Source organism: Aotus nancymaae, unplaced genomic scaffold, assembly GCF_030222135.1.
Source record: "Aotus nancymaae isolate 86718 unplaced genomic scaffold, 86718_ANA_hifiasm-v0.15.2.pri h1tg000062l, whole genome shotgun sequence".
Lineage (NCBI taxonomy): Eukaryota > Metazoa > Chordata > Mammalia > Primates > Aotidae > Aotus > Aotus nancymaae.
The window spans coordinates 3,096,436-3,111,203 of record NW_026988476.1 but is presented as its reverse complement, the minus strand read 5'-3'; the positions used below and the strand labels follow the sequence as shown (position 1 = coordinate 3,111,203).

The 14,768-nt window shown below is 37.5% G+C and overlaps 1 protein-coding gene and 1 pseudogene across 4 annotated transcripts in view; one reads left to right on the top strand and one right to left on the bottom strand.

The window, feature by feature from the left end:
* Window positions 1-14,768, bottom strand: part of AKAP6 (A-kinase anchoring protein 6) — a 538,624-nt gene that overhangs the window by 86,522 nt on the left and 437,334 nt on the right. For all 4 annotated transcript variants that reach the window (XM_012468645.3, XM_012468654.3, XM_012468658.3 and 1 more), the window contains exon 11: window positions 13,353-13,577. In XM_012468645.3, coding sequence (XP_012324068.2) covers window positions 13,353-13,577 — 225 coding nt within the window. The remainder of the gene's footprint in view (window positions 1-13,352; window positions 13,578-14,768) is intronic.
* LOC105728342 (tropomyosin alpha-3 chain-like) lies at window positions 7,917-8,425 on the top strand (annotated as a pseudogene).

Genomic DNA, 14,768 nt, shown 5'->3' with positions numbered 1-14,768 from the left:
GTCCTGTTTGATGTACGTTGATTTTGAAAGTGTTTTGTATGCTTTTGTTATGGTTAGATTGAGTTACAGTAATTCTTTCTTTGCAACTTTGCCAACAGCATCATTACAAAGTTTGTAACGGCTCCAGGATAGAGCACCAGAGATGGTCCAGGCACCTGAGAAATCATGGCTACTTTTCTTATACATCAAAACTGCTAAAACATTCTATCCTGTCTTTCAACCTCATCTTCTTTAAATGTGGTTCTGGGGTCAGAGAAAATGGAATTACTTATGATACCATTTAAGATTGGTTATAGTGGATATGAGAAATTCCCCCTAAATTCCTTGATGAAATTTGTCTTATTTTTATTTCTAAAAATTATGCACTGAGGTTTCAGGAAACATTTCTTAAAGCATATGAACTGTTTAGCTCTTTTCTTTATTTATTCTGTAAAAGTGCATTAGTGATATTCCTTTTCAGAGTAATTACTTGGTAATGCTGCACATTTCATTGTTAATTTGAAATCCTTTTTTAGGCCCTATTCTATAAATTTTAATTTCCAAGATTTCAAACACTGATTCATTGACTTCTTCCAGCTGGCTGTCAAGTATTCAGAATGGAATAAGGAACAATAGAGTAAACTATGTGTTTTTCTCTTTTAAGAAATAGATCTTTGACCTAGGGACTTTTGAGTCTACAAAGTGGTAGATTTTGAAACAGTTTCTAGGTGTGACTAATGGCTCTATCACTTACTAACTTTATGACCTTGAGTAAGGTACTTCAATTGTCCCCACCTCAGTTTTCTCATCCATAATAGTGGATGGGGCAGAGCAAGATGGCAGAATAGAAGGCTCCCTAATTGTTTCCCTTGCACCCCTTGACAAGTACAGCAATTTAACAAGATCCACTCTGACTGTCCTGCATCTTAGATACCAGCTCAACCACAGCAGAACAGGGCACCAGTCACAATTTTTGTTGTTGTTGTTGTTGAGGCAGAGTCTCACTCTGTTGCCAGGCTGCAGTGTAGTGGTGTGATCTCGGCTCACTGCCATCTCTGGGATCTCGGCTCACTGCAATCTCCACCTCCCAGGTTCAAGTGATTCCCCTGCCTCAGTCTCCCAAGTAGCTGGGACTAGAGGCCTGCACCACCACGCCTGGCTAATTTTTGTATTTTAGTAGAGACAGAGTTTCGTCATGTTGTCCATGATGGTCTGGATCTCTTGACCTTGTGATCCTCCTGCCTTGGCCTCCCAAAGTGCTAGGATTACAGGTATGAGCCATTGTGCCTGGCCACCGGTAAAAATTTTAAGGCCCCCATTTCAGGCCCTTCCTCCTGGATGACATCTCTAGACATACCCTAGGCCAGTACCTTGCAAGGAAGATCCCAGTCCTGGAAGCATTAATCACCTGCTAACTGAAGACCCCTTGAGCTCTGAAAAAACCAGCAGTGATACCAGATAAGTAGAGGGCTTTGGATGAGCCTCTGAGATTTGCTGGCTTCAGGTGAGACTTAGCAGATTCCCAGGTGTGGTGGCTACAGGGCAAAACTTCTGCTTGAGGAAAGCAGAGGGAAAAGTAAAGGGGACTTAGTCTTGCATCTTAGATACCAGCTTGGTTGCAGAGAGATAGAGCACCAAGTGGGCTCTTGGGGTCTCTGATTCCAGGACTTGACTCTTAGATGGCATTTCTGGACTTGCTCTGGGCCAGAGGGAAGCCCACTTTCCTGAAAGGTGAGTCCCAGGCCAGGCAGCAGGCACCACAAGCTGATTTAAGAATGCTTGAATCTTAAGGGAATATGAGTGGTAGTCTGGCAGTACTCCTCATGGTCTAAAGTGGTGACCATGGGGTGAGGCTCCTCTGCTTTTGGAAAGGGGATGGAAGGGTGGGAAGGACTGCATCTTGTGATTTCAGTGCCAGTGCAGCCACAGCAAAACAGAACACCTGGTAGACTTCTAAGGTTTGTGACTTTAGTTCCCGACTCCTGGAAGGCACCTCTTGGACCCAACTGGGGCCTGGGAGAAATTGCCACCTTGAAGGGAAAGACACAGGTAAAGCTGGCTTTGCCACCTGTTGATTGTAGAGCCCCAAGGCCAAGTGCAAATATAGGCAGTAGCCAGGGAGTGTCTGCAGCAGGCCTTGGGTTGGACCCAGTGCTGTGCTGGCTTCAGGTTTGAACCAGCACAGTCATAGTGATGGTGGTCACAGGGTTGCTTGTGTCACTCAATCCCCAACTTTAGGTGGCTCATAGCGGAGAGACAGAGAGAGAGACAGACATTATATTTGTTTGGCAGAAAATAAGGGAAAAGAACAAGAGTCTCTGCCTGGTAATCCAGAGAATTCAGAGAATTCTTCTAGATGTTGTCCAAGACCATCAAGGCAGTACCTCTATGAGTCTGCAAGAACTACAGCATTACTGGATTTGGGGTGCCCCCTAAAGCAGGTACAGCATAGATCACAGCACCCTAGTCCTTTCAAACATCTGGAAAGCCTTCCTTAGAAGAACAGGTACAAACAAGCCCAGACAGTAAAGATTACAATAAATACCTAACTCTTCAATGCCCAGACACTGAAGAACATCTACTAGAATCAACACCATCCAGGAAAACGACCTCATCAAATGAACTAAATAAGGCACAAAAACCCAGTCCAGGAGAAACAGAGATATGTGACATTTCAGATAAAGAATTCAAAATAGTTGTGCTGCAGAAACTCAAAGAATTCAAGATAATGCAGAGAAGGAATTCAGAATTCCATGAGATAACTTTAATGAAAATATTAAAATAATTAAAAAGAATCAAGCAGAAATTCTGGAACCGAAAAAAATGCAACTGGCATACTGAAGAATGCATCAGTCTTTTAATAGCAGAATATATCAAACAGAATTAGTGAGCTTGAAGACAGACTATTTGAAAACATAGTCAGAGGAGACAAAAGAAAAAAGAATAAAAACAATAAAGTATGCCTATAGGATCTAGAAAATAGCCTCAAAAGGGCAAATCTAAGAGTTATTGGCCTTAAAGAGGAGGTAAAGAGATAGAAAGTTCATTCAAAGGAATAATAACAGAGATATTGTTAAATACCCAAAAAGATATCAATATCCAAGAAGGTTATATAATACCAAGCATATTTGACCCAAAGAAGACTACCTCAAGGCATTTAATAATCTCCCAAAGGTCAAGGATAAAGAAAGGATCCTAAAAGTGGCAAGAGAAGAGAAGCAAATAACACACAATGGCGCTTCAATATGTCTGGCAGCAGACTTTTCAGTGGAAACCTTACAGGCCAGGAGAGAGTGACATGATATATTTAAAGTGCTGAACGAACATTTATTCCTAGAATAGTATATCTGGCAAAAATATCTTTCAAACATGAGGTAGAAATAGAGACTTTCCCAAACAAACAAAAGTTGAGGGATTTCATCAACACCAGACCTGTCCTGCAAGACATTCTAAGGGGAATACTTCAGTTAGAAAGAAAAGGACGTTAGTGAGCAACAAGTAATCATCTGAAGTTATAAAACTCACTGGTAACTGTAATTACACAGAAAAACAGAATATTTCAACAATGTAGCTGTGGTGTGGAAACTACTCTTATCCTAATAGAAAGAATAAATGATAAACCAATAAAAAATAACAACTACAACAACTTTTCAAGACACAGACAGGACAATAAAATATAAATAGAAAAAACAAAAAGCTAATAAGTGGGAGGATAAAGGTAAGGTGTAGAGTTTTTATTAGTTTTCTTTTTGCTTATTTATGCAAACAGTGTTGTTCTTATTAGCTTAAAAGAACGGGTCATAAGATAATATTTCCAAGCCTCATGGTAACCTCAAACCAAAAAACATACAATGGATACACAAATAATGAAACACAAGAAAATGAATTATATCACTAGAGAAAAACATCTTTATTAAAGGAGAACAGGAAGTAAAGAAAGGAGAAAGAGAAGACCACAAAACAATGAAGAAACAAATAACAAAATGGTAGGGATGAGTCCTAACTTATCGATAATAATGCTGAATGTAATAGACTAAACTCTCCAATCAAAAGACACTGAGTGGCTGAATGGATGAAAAAACAAGACCCATTGATCTGTTGCCTACAAGAAATACACTTCAACTATAAAGACACACATAGACTGAAAGTATGATGGAAAAAGATAGTCCATGCCAACAGAAACTCAAAAAGACAAGGAGTAGCTCTATGTATATCAGATAAAATAGATTTCAAGACAAAAACTATAAGAAGAGACCAAGAAGGTCTCTATATAATGATAAAGGGGCCAATCCAACAAGAGGATATAATTTAAAAGATGTATGTACTCAATATAGAGTACCCAGATCAATAAAGCAAATATTATTAGAGCTAAAGAGAGACATAGGCCCCAATACAGTAATAGCTGGAGACTTCAATACCTTCACTTTCAGAATTGAACATAAAATCTTGTAGACATAAAATCAAGAAAAAAACAAACCAGTGGATTTAGCCTGAACTATAGACCTGATGAATCTAACAGATATTCTCAGAACATTTCATCCAAGGGCTGCAAAATACACATTCTTTTCCTCAGCACATGGATCATTCTCAAGGATAGACCATATGTTAGATCACAAAATGAGTCATGAGTCTTAAAACATTTTAAAAAATGGAAATAATATCAAGCATCTTCTCTGACCATAATGGAATAAAACTGGAAATCAATAACAAGAATTTTGGAAACTATACAAACACATGGAAATTAAACAAGATGCTCCTGAATTACCAGTAAGTCAATAAAGAAATTAAGAAGAAAATTGAAAAGTTTCTTGAAACAAATGATAATGGAAATACAACATATCAAAACCTATGGGATACAGTAAAAGCAATACTAAGAGGGAAGTTTATAGCTCTAAGTGTCTGCATCAAAAAACAAGAAAAACTTCAAATAAACAATCTAACAAAGCATCTTAAAGAACTAGAAAAGCATAAGCAAACCAAACCAAAAAATTAGAAGAAATAATAAAAATCAGAGCAGAAATAAAAGAAATTGAAATGTAGAAAAAAATACAAAAGGCCAATGAAATAAAAAGTCTAAAATTGAAAAGTCTTTAGGCAGACTAACAGAAAAAGAGAGAAGATCCAAATAAATACAATCAGAAATGAAAAAGGAAACATTACAAGTGATACTTCAGAAATTCAAAGGATCGTTAGTGGCTACTATGAGCAACTATATGCCAATAAATTGGAGAACTTAGAAGAAATGAATTTTTCTAGACACATACAACCTACCTACCAAGACTGAACCAGGAAGAAATCTAAAACCTGAACAGACCAATAACAAGTAATGAGATTGAAACCATAATAAAAAGTCCCCCAGTAAGGAAAAGCCAGGGATCCGATGGCTTCACCACTGACTGCTACCAAGCATTTAAAGAAAAACTGATACCAATCCTACTCAAACTATTCAAAAAAATAGAGGAGGAAGGAACACTTCCAAACTCATTCTATGAGACCAGTATTATCCTGATACTGAAACCAGACAGAGACACATTAAAAAAAAATCCTACAGGCTAATATTTCTAATAAATATTGATGCAAAAACCCTCAACAAAATACTAGCAAACCAAACTCAGCAATACATTAGAAAGATCATTCATCATGACTAAGGGGGATTTTTCTGAGAGATGCAAAGATGGTTCAACATATGCAAATCAATCAGTGTGATCCATCCTATCAACAGAATGAAAGATAAAAAATATATGATCATTTAAATTAATGTTGAAAAAGCATTTGATAAAATTCAACATCCCTTCATGGTAAAAACCCTACAAAAACTGGGGATAGAAGGAACATAGCTCAACATAATAAAAGCTATATATTACAGAGCCACAGAGAGTATCACATTGAATGGGAGAAAACTGAGAGCCTTTCCTTAAGATTTAGAACATGACAAGAATGTTCACTTGCATTGTAGGCCAACATAGTTCTGTAAGTCCTAGCTAAAATGATCATATAAGAGAAAGAAATAAAAGGCATCCAAATTAGAAAAGAAGTCAAATTATCCTTATTTGCAGATAATATTATCTTATATTTGAAAACCTAGACTGCTAAAAAACCTATTCGAACTGATAAATTCAGTAAAGTTGCAGGATACAAAATCAACATACCAAAATCAGTAGCATTTCTATATGCAGCAGTGAACAATCTGAAAAAGAGATTAATAAAAGTAATACCATTTATAATAGCCTCAAAGAAAATTAAATACCAGGAATTCACCAAAGAACTGAAAAATCTCTATAATTAAAACAATAAAGCATTGATGAAATAAATTAAAGATGACACCAAAAAAAGATACTCCACTTTCATGGATTGGAAGAATCAATATTGTTAAAATGTCCATACTATCCAAAGCAATCTACAGATTCAATACAATCTCTATCAAAATACCAATGACATTCTTCACAGAAATGGAAAAAACATTCTAAAATTTATATGGAACCACAAAAGACCCAGAATAGGTAAAGCTATCCTGAACAAAAAGAATTAAACTGTATACCTAACCTCAAATTATACTACAGAATTAGTAATTAACCAAAACAGCATGGTACTGGTCTAAAAATAGACACATAGACCAGTGCAACAGAATAGAGAACCCCAAAATGAATTCACGCACCTAGAGTGAGCTCGTTTTCAACAAAGTTGACAAGAACATACACTGGGGAAAAGACAATCTTTTCAATAAATGGTGCTGGGAAAAATGGATCTCCATATGTGGAAGAATGAAACTAGATCCCTACCTCTCACCATATACAAAAATCAAATCGAAATGGCTAAAAGACTTAAATCTACATAAGACCTCAAACTATGAAACTAACACAAGAAAACACTGGGGAAATCTCTAGGGCATTGATCTGGGCAAATATTTCTTGAGTTATACCTCACAAGCACAAGCAACTTCAGCAAAAATGGACAATTGAGATCACATCAAGATAAAAAGCTACCGCACAACAAAGGAAACAATCAGCAAGGTGAAGACACAACCCACAGAAAGGGAGAAAATATTTGCAAACCACCCATCTGATAAGGGATTAATGACCAGAATATATAAGGAGCTCACACAACTCTATAGTAAAAAAAATCTAGTAATATGATAAAAAAAATAGGCAACAGGTTTGAATAGTCATTTCTTAAAAAAAGACATACACATGGCAAACAAGCATATGAAAAGGGACTTAACACCACTGATCATCAGAGAAATGAAAATTAAAACTACAATGAGATACCATTTCACCCCAGTTAAAATGGCTTTTATCCAAAAGACAGGCAATGACAAACGTTGGCGAGGATGTGGAGAAAAGGAAACTCTTGTCACTGTTGGTGGGAATGTAAATTAGGACAACCTATGGGGAACAGTTTGGAGTTTCCTCAAAAAACTAAAAATAGAGCTACCACATGATCCAACAATCCTACTGCTAGGTATCTACTCAAAGGAAATGAGTACATTGAAGAAATTTCTGCTCTCCCATATTTGTTGCAGCACTATGCACAATAGCCAAGATTTGAAACAACCCAATTATCCACCAATAGATGAATGGATAAAGAAGATGTGGTATAGGTGAAAGGAGGCTGCAAAGCTGAGCAGAGGAGGCAGGAGCCCGAGCATGAGCAGTAGCTGGGTGGGCACCACGGCTGGGATAACCACCATCAAGGCAGTGAAGCGCAAGATCCAGGTGCTGCAGCAGCAGACAGATGATGCAGAGGAGCGAGCTGAGCGCCTCCAGTCAGAAGTTGAGGGAGAACGGCAGGTCCGGGAACAGGCTGAGACTGAGGTGGCCTCCTTGAACCATAGGATCCAGTTGGTTGAAGAGGGGCTGGATTGTGCTTAGGAATGCCTGGCCACTGCCCTGCAAAAGCTGGAAGAAACGGAAAAAGCTGCCCATAAGAGTGAGAAAGGTATGAAGGTTATTGAAAACCAGGCCTTAAAAGATGAAGAAAAGATGGAACTCCAGGAAATCCAACTCAAAGAAGCTAAGCATATTGCAGAAGAGGCAGCAGATCGGAAGTATGAAGAGGTGGCTTGGAAGTTGGTGATCACTGAAGGATACTTGGAACGTACAGAGGAACAAGCTGAGCTGGCAGAGCCCCGATGCCGAGAGATGAGCAGAGCAGACTGATGGACCAGAACCTGAAGTGTCTGAGTGCTCCTGAAGAAAAGTGCTCTCAAAAAGACAGATATGAGGAACAGATCGAGATTCTTACTGATAAACTCAGAGGCAGAAACCCATGCTGAGTTTGCTGAGAGATTGGTAGCCAAGCTGGAAAAGACAATTGATGACTTGGAAGATAAACTGAAATGCACCAAAGAGGAGCACCTCTGTACACAAAGGATGCTGGACCAGACTCTGATTGATCTGAATGAGATGTAGAATGCCCCAGTCCCACGCTGCTGCTGCTTCTCCCTCTGACCCTGACTCCACCTGAGGCCAGCCTGCGCAAAGCTGACCTTTAACTGAGGGCTGATCTTTAACTGGAAGGCTGCTTTCTCCTTTTGCCACCCTCTCTTCCCTGGATCTTTTTCGCCAAACTGTCTCCGCCTCTTCCCTGAGATTCCAGCTGGGTTAGAGGTTGAGCACCTTTGGAAACAACATTTAAGGGAATGTGAGGACAATGCATAATGTCTTTTAAAAGCATGTTGTGATGTACACATTTTGTAATGTCCTTTTTTGTTGTTTTGTAGCAACCATTTGTAAAACATTCCAAATAATTCTACAGCCTTGAAGCAGCAATCTAATCCCTTTCTCACTTTTGGAAGGTGACTTTTCAGCTTAATGCATATTACCCTCTCCATAGAGGAGAGGAAAAGGTACAGGCCTGTCTAACTGAGAGCCAAACAAAGCCCAGGGAAAGACTCTACTATGGGAAACCTCATTGCTCTGTACAAAGTACCAGCTAAACCAGAAAGGTGATTCCAGGAAGAGTTAGCCAAACAACAACAAAAACCAAAAAAATGTGGTGTGCAAGTTTTCAGCTTTAAGATATCTTTGGACAACATTTCTATTTTTTATTTTTTTCATTAGAAGTGACAGAATTAAGATGGTAAGACCTCTGAGACCAAATTTTTGTCCCATCTCTAACCCCTCCCAACTGCTTACAGAATGGATCACGTGCCCCTTATGTTGAGGTGACCACTTAATTGGTTTCCCGCCTCCTTGAAAGAAAGAAAGATTATGTTTTTGCCACTGATTTAGCCATATGAAACTCATCTCATTACACTTTTCTGGGTTTGTAGCTGCTGTCTCTAACCATCGCATTGTGCTTTGTGGCAGTCAGTGCTGGAGAAATCTTGAATAGCTTATGTACAAAACTTTTTAAATTTTATATTATTTTGAAACTTTGCTTCTTTGGGTTTGTGGCACCCTGGCCACCCCATCTGGCTGTGACAGCCTCTGCAGTCTGTGGGCTGGCAGTTTGCTGATCTTTTAAAGTTTCCCTACCCATTCCTCATTTTCTGGTAAGGTTTCTAGGAGGTCTGTTAGGTGTACATCCTACAGTTTATTGGCTTAAAATGTACTCTCCTTTTATGTGGTCTCTTTAGGGCCGATTGGGAGAAAGAGAAATCAATAGTGAAACTGTTTTGATACTGAATATTGACAAGTGTCTTTTTGAAATAAAAAACCAGTCCCTCCAAAAAAAAAAAAAAAAAGAAAGAAAAGAAAATGTACATATATATAATGGAATACTATTCAGCCATAAAAAATAATGAGATCCTGTCATTTACATATGAATGGAACCAGAGATCATTTTGTTATGTGAAATAAACCAGGCACAGAAGGACAAACATTGCATGTTCTCATTTGTGGGCTCTAAAAATTAAAACAATTGAACTCATGGACATAAAGAGTAGTGGGTATGGTTACCAGAGCCTGGGAAGGCTAGTAGGAGCAAGCAGGATGGTGAATGGTTACAAATGAATACTATTCAATACTTATTCAAGACTTAGTATTTGATAGCACAACCGGGGAACTATAGTCAATAATAACTTAATAACTAAAAAGGTATAATTGGATTCTTTATAACATAAAGAATACATACTTGAGGGGATGGATACTCCGTTCTCCATGATGTGATTAGTACTCATTGCACATCTGTAACAAAACATCTCATGTGCTGTGTACCCACAAATTTTAAAAATTCAAAAAATAAAAAGAAAGAAATAAGAGATCATACTATAATATGTCTCAGGATGGTGATGAGGAATAAGTAAATGAATGCAGATACAACATTTAGAAAGTGTGCCTCATACATAGTATTTGTGGTTGTTACAATTATTAAAATAACTTTTTGTCCCCTAATGCAATTGTAGCATGGTCTCCTTTCTTTAAAGAAGACACAGACTGTATCCATTCCCATGCTTATAGTAATTTTTGTAATCTAGAGAAGGGTCAGGAAACTATGGCTTCTAGGTCAAATCAAGCCCACTTTTTTTTTATTATCTGGCTTTTACAGAAAATGTTTGTCAACCCCTGATTTAGAGTAAAACAAAATTTAAAAGTTTATTTGAAAAGTCAGTGAAAGACAATCGTTTCTCCTTTGTCTCTGTTGCTTGTTGCTATGGGGATTCAAACAAGTCACATTACCTTCCCACAACTCAAGTTCTTCATTCATAAAAATAAATACCCACACAAATAAGAAGGTAATCCTAATTTTCTTACTTACATAATTAGTATATATTTCAAGTATAACAATATGCATAAAAGTGTTTGGCCCAATTTAAATTACTAAAGCAAATTTGAGGCATTAATCATCAACAAGATTATTAAATCTAATCCACGCATTCACCTTCTTGATGACAAATCTTGTAACAGGTCTAAACTTGCTCTGCCTCAGCTGATTTTGGGACCAGGCCAGTGCTGTGGCCTTCTTCAGCTGAAATAAATAATATCTTCCCATTTTGAGTCTTTAGAATAATGAATTTGGTTACGGGATACAAGGAACATATGATTAAGTAATTATTTTCTTTTCTCTCTGAAGGGTCATCATTAAAAAGTAGTGCTTTCCAGCCAATGGCATTGAAGCTGCACACACACAGCTTGAAGGGGCCCTTTGCCAGCTGGCCTCATTGAATCCCTGACATGCTCTCCTGCATTTTGTTGTCAGAGTGTGTTCACTCCTTGATAATTCTGCATTATTGTCCCAGGGCTCTTAGGTTCACACCTTCATGTTTCTTCCCTCCTGCTGGCTTTGGACTCTTTCTTTGTTGAGTAGAATTTTCTCCTGTGTCTAATCCCACATTTCTCAGACTTACTGCTTAAAGAAAAGGAAAATGTTCCACAATTGGTATGTTCTTTTTTCTGAAAACTGAAGATCCTGATCCCTTGTCTCATCCCAAACCAAGCTATTAGAAAGAAACGCAGTTCTGTCTACAAAGCAATGGGTTTTCCTTTTCATATGCAGCACCCTCCCTTCCATTCTCCTGGAGAGTACATTGTAGTCTATCTATCATTACTCTTAGTGTCATATAACGAAATTCAGTTTTGTTAAAAGCCTGAGGATTTATAGAATAAAGACTCAGAAAGCTAAACCCTGAGGATGAGGCCTGTTCGATTCTGTGTAACCAGTTATGGCTGGAGACCTTTGGGAACCCATAAGAGACAGAGCAGGGCAGAGGGTTTCTCACATGTAAAAAGGTTCTTCAGTCATTCTCTTGTCTGAGCTGTTTTATTACTTAGAAAAGCGGAATGTACCTGTTCCCTGGGTTTGTAGGAAGTAAAAACTTTTTACTCCACACATGCTTAATACCAATTATAATTTTGACAGGTTACAAACATTATATTATTATATTACAAACATTTGCTTCCATTCTTCCAGTGAATGTGGTAATACACAGAAAACTGGATTAATCACACACTAAACACTAAGAGTAAACAGCTCAGAATTATTTAAAATCCTGCCTTGGAAAGAGATTTATAACAACAGTCAAGAATTAAATTTTCTTTAAAAACAATAAAAAAAAAAGTACCATTATTCTAGATCCCCTTATCTTATCTGCTCAAACTCTCCCAGGTCAACTTTAGAAAGCAACCAGTTTCAAGTCATAAAGAAAAATCATCAGGGCCCCATAATCTCAAAAAGTTGGAAAAGTTTCATTAAAAGATCTGAAGACTCTATCTTCCTGCAGTAGAGGTTAGGATGGGTCAAGTAGAGCTATAACAGCAATTCATCTGGGTATTAAATTTTAGACCATAAACCCATTTGCCTTGGCAAGATACTTTAACTTCTAGTTTGGTCTTGTCAATTAAGTGGCAAAAGAGGAGATTTTCAACCAAAGCTAATTTATAGGTGTGCAATGCAGATAGTTTATTGGGAAGTATTGTGGTCTTGTCTTTGAGGGTGCCTCCTTTTGGGTTATGGAGGTGAACAAGATAACTCTGCCTGTTTGGCAGAGGGAGGGTGAATCACATGTGACTAAATTTTCTAATAAATTACTGGATGATTGCAGACAGGGTAGGAGGAATAAAACCTGGTCCTACAATGCTTAGAGAAGAAATGGTTGCTTGGTTCCAAAAAGTTCTTTCCTTCTTGGTTTACCTTTTTCTACTCCTTTAGATTTCTCATGCTGAAGACTTATGGCCACCAAATTCAAATTCTGCAGCCCCAAAGCCTCAGGCTGACACTAGCCAGAACCCAAATAATGAAGGCATTTATGGAAAGATTCAGCAGTATGGGCTAGGTTGGGCAATAAGAGAAAACATTCTAATGTTAAATCGCTTTTAAATAGATATTGTGTAAACAATAGAAACAAACCAGGGGAAATGCCTCTCCATGGACATACAGTGAATATGAACATGATTGTGTTGCTGAGGTTGGTATATTCTACAATGGAATACACCTGTAATGTAGGGACCTCTTTTACTTTATTTCTTCCCTCCATAAATAGTTGACTCTTTCATATGTAAAAATTATGTTTCCTTTTGTTAGCAGTAATGGCCTTCAATTAGATCATGTGTTTTTATCATATCAATTTGTGGAAGTATTTTTATTCAAGTTATTTATAGAACAGTTAGGTCTGTCTTTCAAAGGCCTTAGTAATCTTTAGTGTTTGCTGATCTGCTTTTAATTCATCAAAGTCCTCCCTCAACAAGCACTGCAAAAAACACAGATGCAGCAGATATTTCCCCTCTGCAATGTATATTTGATATGCTTAATGTTCATCTTTACATACACAGAGATGTTGGCATATAAGAAATATGGAGGTTGTCTATAAATTCAAGGAAACATTTAGGTGCACAGTGATACATAGATACATGGGCATAATACTTTATGTACTTGATAAATATTTCATCCCTACTATAAAAAGAGCTTTTTATCAACTTTGATTGTTTTTTTATTACCTTAAAGTATTGTAGTTGTTTCTCAGTATTCATTGTTCCTTCCTTTTCTTGTCTCAGACAGGAATTGAAGATGAAAAGCTCTGTATCTCTTAGCCACCCTTTCAGTTCTTTGATCCTGACCTCCAGCTGCCTTACCAGGCTTCCGCTTTCAGGAGAGAGCAGGTCACGTGGACTCGACCCACTGTGCCCTGCCATTGTGTCCTGGATCTTCTCTCCTAGGGTTTTCTAATGCATCAGATTAAAACACAAAAAATGAAACAAACGAAAAAACCCACCACGAACAACAACAACAAAAAAACAAAAACATAGATTAGCTTAGATACCAGAAACACATCACAGTTTAGTTGGTAATAAGAGCCACCTGGAAGTGTCCATCTATACCTGCCACCTCCCTATTGACATTCTGTTCAGATTAGGTCATTGTTCTATTTAGTATTTGAATTCTCAGACGGTGCACGTTGTTCTGAGTACCAGAGGATACTTAAGAAGACCTCATTCACTTACTTTCCTTTAATAGAAAGGAGATTTGGCCCATAGTTCGCCAAATAAAAATTCATTTGAATTTTTTGGTCACAGAGAAAAATTCATTTGAATTCTCATGACAAGAGTTTATAGTAAAGAAGTCTCCACATGAAATGTTCAGGCGATATAAGTTTAATAAATATACTAAAGAGGCCAAGAGTAGATCAAGCATGGAGAATTAAATTCCATTTTTTGTTTTGTGAAGTATTCCCAAAACCATATGACTAAAGGGTTTTAAGTAGAGGTAACCTCCCTGATAATGATGTTGATTTTACCTGACTTGTAAATTGTTCAATCCCACAATTATTTCCATTTTGCATTTGTGGATGCCTGACCTTCTAATACCGAATATGTGTTAAAATAATCCTCAATTCACTATGCTAGAAGCCTACTTAAATTAACCACTATGGCAGGAGAGTGTTCTTGGGGAGGGCTCTTTTCTTTTTTTTCTTTTTGGTGGAAAGCACTCCCAATCAATAGGATTTAAATCTATAATGATGAAGTAAACCTACAAAAATAAGCTTTAAAACACAGATAAAATTAAGTTAACAAACGTTCATCTGTTGTGTAGTGTTCCGCAAATAGTATCTTTAGGAGATCGTAGCAGAAAAATAGCCTTTCTTGGCAACACCCTCATATTTTCATGGCGAAAATATTGATAATTTGAAGACCCTCAGTGGAATCCAGATTTAGCTATTGTTTTTATGCTGTAACAAAAGTAGCAGCAGGAGGTGAAATCAATGCCCTTGGAGGGTAGGGTCACAAAAAAGAATTTATTGCCACTTTTTTGTTCTGGAACAGTTTGCAATCATAAATTCTTCATAAACAGAATACTTCAGAGAATGGTCCGTCTTCATAAATATACGACAGAGGACATCAATTTCATTTAATTCA